Source organism: Varroa jacobsoni, unplaced genomic scaffold, assembly GCF_002532875.2.
Source record: "Varroa jacobsoni isolate VJ856 unplaced genomic scaffold, vjacob_1.0 scaffold_1376, whole genome shotgun sequence".
Taxonomy (NCBI): domain Eukaryota; kingdom Metazoa; phylum Arthropoda; class Arachnida; order Mesostigmata; family Varroidae; genus Varroa; species Varroa jacobsoni.
In genome coordinates this window covers 456,417-462,211 of record NW_019214278.1, presented here as the reverse complement: position 1 = coordinate 462,211, position 5,795 = coordinate 456,417, and the positions used below count along the sequence as shown (strand labels likewise).

The window sequence follows — 5,795 nt, the reverse complement described above, 5'->3', positions numbered from 1 at the left end:
GTTTGTAAATACTGCCCTCCATTGTTCCGGTAAATTTTGGTCAGAGTAGGACAGGATAAGGACTTTTACGTTTGCATTTGTTTCGATCTGCTGATTTTCCTATAAAATGCGTCAGAAAGATACGTTTTAACCTGCAGTCTATTTCGTTTCGATACATTCGCAGGTAATTTCTTTGACGTCACGTTAGACAGATGCACCGATCAGGATTGTCCTGTACTGTGTAAATTACCTACAAATATAAACCGAATTACGTAAACTTGCGAAGAAGCAAATCGTCAAATGTTTGATGTTTCTGCGTTAGCCACCGAGATTAATGAATAGTAACACGGACAGAATTTTCATTTGCAGGCTTTATTTGTCAGTCTGATTGTTATCTCTATTCAAACTTTCGGACTCCTTCTTCCTATTAAGGTCAAAATACGTCTTCATTAAAATAACTAGGATAAATAATATTAGATACAAGTTAAATATAATAGTAACGTCAAGGAATAAAGTTCAAAGTAGAATTTAAACTTTCAATTCATATATAGTTTCGCGACAATATTTATACATATAAATCCACATAGACACACAAACGCACACAGTCTGCTTTGCTCAAGGGAATGACTATGTCATATCATCTTCTGCTTTTCACAAATACCATCTTAGATATATCTAGTATTGAATAAAAGTAATATTATCAGGTAACTACAATCAACACGGCGTAATAATGAGGTGTAGCTATTGTCTATTTCTAATATATTACATACATATGCAACCTGTACATTTGTTTGTTAATGTTACTAAGGCCCAGCCATTGCCTCAACCGTAATTAGGGAATTGCTCTAGAGAGTAAGTATGATTCCTATTATTTTTTTTTCGTACGTTTTCAATGCGACCTATTCATCCTCTGCTCAGGACAAGCTTGCTGTCTTAATAATACGATGCAAATCGTAGCACCTGTTATTTTTCCTCTCCAAGGAAGAAAGCATAACAACAAGTACACTGTATAAAGACCACATGATACAGTGGATATGGTAAATTTCTTACTTAAAAGATTAAGTTTCTTACGCAATAACTTCTTTTGTCGACTCGTTGGCTAGACGAGAGTGGTTTTTACTACTTTTAATACTAAAAGCATCGTTTTGTAACTTCCAAAGGTATGCATAAATTGCAACTTACTTGACTGCAAATAAACTCATTCGATGTGCTTAGTTGTTAACGCACAGTATTTTTTATGCAGTTTTCTTTCGTGATTGTCAATTAAGCTCAACAACACCAATATGAGTGTTATCTCGGACATTCTAGGTAAAATTTTTTTCTCACCCTAATAATGTTTTTATATTTTCAGACTCTGTTACTGCTCGTTCATGCTGCGCCTACAAAAGTACTTGTCCACTTCTGTTTCTCCGGCTGCCTTTCCTATTTGGTGGCTGCAGTAATCTGTGCGAGTTTCTTGACAAGGTGCGCTGGTGGTCTGAAAACGGTGACTTCACAGAGGCATGGGTGACAGCCTCCAGGGGCATTGAGGTTTAGCACAGCATGAACACATGGCGGACGACATTTTTCACAGTGTTCCGAAAGCTTCTTTGAGCACGACGGTTTCAATGAACAGTCCTGGGGTGTGCAGATCGGTTGTGCCAGAGTGCACTGTTGCCCTACGTTGAGTAAAGAAACAGGCACGGACCGGTGAACAAGGCGGCAGGTTACGGATTCAGTTTGTAAGGCAGTCAAAATAGAAAAAAGCTATTAGAGTCTACCAAATTAACCCAAGTAATTTAATTTGGCCACTTTATGTTTGATGGAAAAATACACACAAATAGTACGATCGCCATGACCTTAACACTGAGTGTAATCGAATTTCAAATACTATGTAAGTTAAATTCTGCAAGAATATACAGTCGTTTGACGTATGCAGTAACTTCAAAACACGATTTAGTATGCTCTTGAACACAATAGTTAAAACGCGAAAACATGGTCACTCAATGAACTGCAAGACAATGTCAAAATACAGGAGACGTACAGACAGAAGATAGCCTGCCAACACAAGCGATTGCTAGGTATTAAAAGCCGTCAAATTAAATGTTCACTATTTTTTCTCTATTTATTAACGAAACGCCGTTCAATGATTACTTCAGCGATATTCGACAAATCTGGAAGTCAGCCGCTTGCTTGATGAGTGCTGCCCTTCGACCCCAGCCAGAAGTGCGCAATGCCATCAAGCTGGCTCCGCTTGTCTTGCGGACCACCGTTGAGGCTCCCTGTTAAATCATCCCCCGTAAACTAGTCAAAGACAGTCGTTCGTGGTAATGTAAGACTTCCGACATTTACAAAAAAAAAAAAACATGCACATATGACACGACTTGTTGTCATTTGGCGATTTTGCAGGTTTTCGGCTTCAACCGCATGACAGCTAAGGAAGCAGCTCGCTTGTCCACATTACTTTTTCCTACAAAAGTGTGACGAATGTTGTTGTACGTATAAAATGATGAAAAACGCTATGGCGTCTTATATCTGGCAACAACGAACGCTGAAAACTGTTTTGGTAGACGTTTTTCTGCTCGTTATTTTATTCGTGTGACGAAGCAGCTACGAACAAGAAACCCTACGCTGAAGATGAGATGACGTGTCTAAGCTACACCGGGTATCGAAGCGTATCCTTATAAATAGATAATTGTGCGTTAAGTTAGTGAAAATGTTCTACTACTTAAAAATTAAATTTTCATTCTCAGATTAGCATCTGGTCAATGTAATGTTTTCAGCTATAATTAAAATATAACATAGCTTCAGATATATTTTGTTGCAAAGTATAAAGGGCATGTTAATCGAAATGCAACAACTAACATGAAATTGGTAAAAAAAAAAAAACTTATTCGGTTCACAACTGATCCAAGACCATTCTTACAATATATAATAGATCAATAATAGAATCAAAATAGTGCCATCAATGATATATATGTCCATATATTCCTCATCTAGTAACAACTAGCTTTGGCCTACTTAGACCTTTCTTGCCGGGCAGCCTTGGAAACGCGTTAGTAGTTCTATATTTAGAACTAAAACTTTTCCATAGAGTAAGTTCGATTGATTTCCTTTATGTTATATACCATTATAAGTTCCTGGATCTCTAAAACTAGATTCAAAATGCTGCTTTGTAGAAAAGATCCTCGAACGAGACTCGTCAAACGTACAATAAAATTAATCTATTTACAGGAACCAATAACATGATTGCTACAAATACAAAAAGCCAGCAGATTTCGTCTAATTTTTCGCCTCCACAGGATGTTCCCTACCGTCTACAAGGTCCTTGTATCTATTGAAAAGCGGTTTATTTCCGCTGATATACCGCTTTGTGCAGAGTGGTATTAGGCAGACCAATTTTAGGGCACACAAAGTAAGCTTTTAACACGACAAAAATTAATATTTTCGACTGTTCTTCTCAGCAGTTTTAATTTATTATATACCAGGGATCACATGCTTCTCTGCTGACACTTAGGTAATGAAAAGAGTTACTGAGTTCTAATGACTACTTGAGTCGTCTTTTCTACGTATATAATACTTTTATTAGAAACTAATCATTATACAATGAAGAGAACCAAGAATTGACGCTTTGCGCCTATGGTAATAATGCTTCCTGACTTTCCCATGACACGGGCTCGTGCCAAAACTATATATCCTTTGTTCAAAACAAGTAATTTATTTTCCATTAAGATGATGAATATTAAGTTATATCTTTCCTGAAGAGTACTCATTTCGCGTATAGCTTGAGACATCAGTGCAATTTTGACGATAGTCATCTGATGTCCTTACCGACAAAAATATCAACAATTTATTGGTTAAACCTCACCATGTCGCGCAGTGATGTTGAAGTACATATTTATACGGGAATCGCGAATCCACTCAACAAGTCCACGCACATATTACGCAGCAATGTTAGTAGACACAATTCCAGCGGGACTTTTCAGGTGAACCCGCCCCATTGTGAAAAGGGCTACAGTTTTCTAAGGGTCGAAGTGAGAATTTGATTGGGAAAGTGAGACACATTCACTGATTGTTATATTAGTTAGTTTATTTATGACCTGAAATAATCACCTCGCCATAGTCTCCGACATGTCTATAGTACACTGTGTTCTTCGCCACAAAAAAACATATATATACTATATATATAAACATATATACATCTGTAAATGTTTCACAGCGTATGCCCAGTTGAAGAAAACTAGTTATTGATAGTTTAAAAAATGAATGACCATTTAGTGACTAATAAATAGATGAAAGTCTATTTATTAATCATTAATTAAACATTAATCATTAATGAAACAATCTGAAAGACTTGCTTTATTGGAACCACGTTTGCGTGCTTTCTATGCCCATAGTTAAACCGAATTCCAGCCATTACAAGTGCGTATGTGTTCTCATCGTAAGCACAAAGTAACTTCGTATATTATACGCTATAACATTTTATACATACTTCGACAAGTACTTTATGGAAATTATAATTTTAACGCAGAAAGACTAAAATGCAACTATCACACTGACAGCATGTAATAAAACTAGGTACCAACCCTTTGCAGGATGCAATGTCTTACCCTTAGGGCAGTCCAGTCCTTCACAGAGGAAGTCGGCAGGCATCTGATACGTGGTGTTGGAGATTCGATGTACCGAACGCATCGGTGTGGGCTCGATCGGCGTCAAAGCTGTCTCATTCTTCACAGGTTTGGCATCCGAAGGCGATGGAGTCGATGGGACCAGATGGAAGAACTGAGAGCTTCGGGGCTTCTGCGCGTCTGAGAACGACAGCGCCTTAGAAAGCTTAGGCGATGGTTGGAAGCTCAGCCTGAGTATAGGCGATTCGGCGTATTTCAAAGACTTACCCTTTGGAACGTATACGCGTCGCTGAGATGACGATATGGTTACGTTGGGCCGAACGATCTTGGCACTGGCACCACTCTCATCCGAATTTAGATGCATGAACGAAAGCCGCTGAGGGCACGCGACTCCCAGGATGGTACAGCACAGGATCGCACGGAACAACATCTTCGTTAAACCCGTGTGTCAATGCACCACTAGCACTTGGTGAGTGTCTGCGTGCACCTTTAACCACACATTTACAGCAGCAGCAGCAGCTAAAATAAACGAACCTTTTGCACGATTTCTATGCGATAGTTTACACCAGACCCCCAAAAAGGCAAAAACCTTCGAAATCACCGAACTATTTGTTTACTTCAAGGTACTCGGTATCCTACCTCGTACGTAGTGTTTTAGTAATGAAAAATCTGACCAATTCTCAGCTCTGCTGGGTGAGCCTGAAGCGGGTCCGATAAAGTGGGATCGACTTTGAAGAACTGTACATACGATTCTCCTGTGATGCGAGAATTTCCGGTTAAACTGTGAGGGGAGCACAAGGCAGCTGAGAGAGTGGTACACCGTAGCCAAAGACCGGTGTGATGAGCAATCGCAGGCCATGACGACGTCACACGGCTCGTACGGAGGATCTATTGCAGTTGTTATATCACCGCTTGAAGTGCTTGCAAGCGGGTTGAGCATCCGTGATTCTGTGTAGAGTCTCACGTACAGCAATGTTTATGGCACCATACTATAACGCGCTTTTTGGCATACTGCCCGACACGGTTCTTAGGATTAGAAACAAGCACTCAAAGTACAATGTTCCGCCGTTACTATACTTGCCTTGTAAATCTACAGAAAATATATCGCTACTATTTTTGCATTATACATGAGTATTCCACCCGTTGGGTCACGTCAGGGTATATTAATATATATACAGTTATAAGTGGATGTAATCAGATATTAAAACG

The 5,795-nt window shown here is 39.0% G+C and overlaps 1 protein-coding gene across 2 annotated transcripts; it reads right to left on the bottom strand.

Moving 5' to 3' along the window:
- Positions 1–332: 332 nt before the first annotated feature.
- LOC111269287 (uncharacterized) lies at positions 333–5,326 on the bottom strand. Of its 2 annotated transcripts, none has more exons than XM_022848750.1 (3): positions 4,854–5,326; positions 4,569–4,766; positions 333–1,637 (listed from the first exon to the last, which is right to left on the bottom strand). In XM_022848750.1, the coding sequence occupies exons 1-3, from the start codon at positions 5,014–5,016 to the stop codon at positions 1,402–1,404; spliced, it is 597 nt and encodes a 198-aa protein (XP_022704485.1). In that variant the 5' UTR covers positions 5,017–5,326; the 3' UTR covers positions 333–1,401. The 2 variants fall into 2 exon arrangements, with proteins under 2 accessions (XP_022704485.1, XP_022704484.1); XM_022848749.2 differs by having other exon boundaries at positions 4,569–5,073; positions 5,261–5,317.
- Between the last annotated feature and the right edge of the window lie 469 nt (positions 5,327–5,795).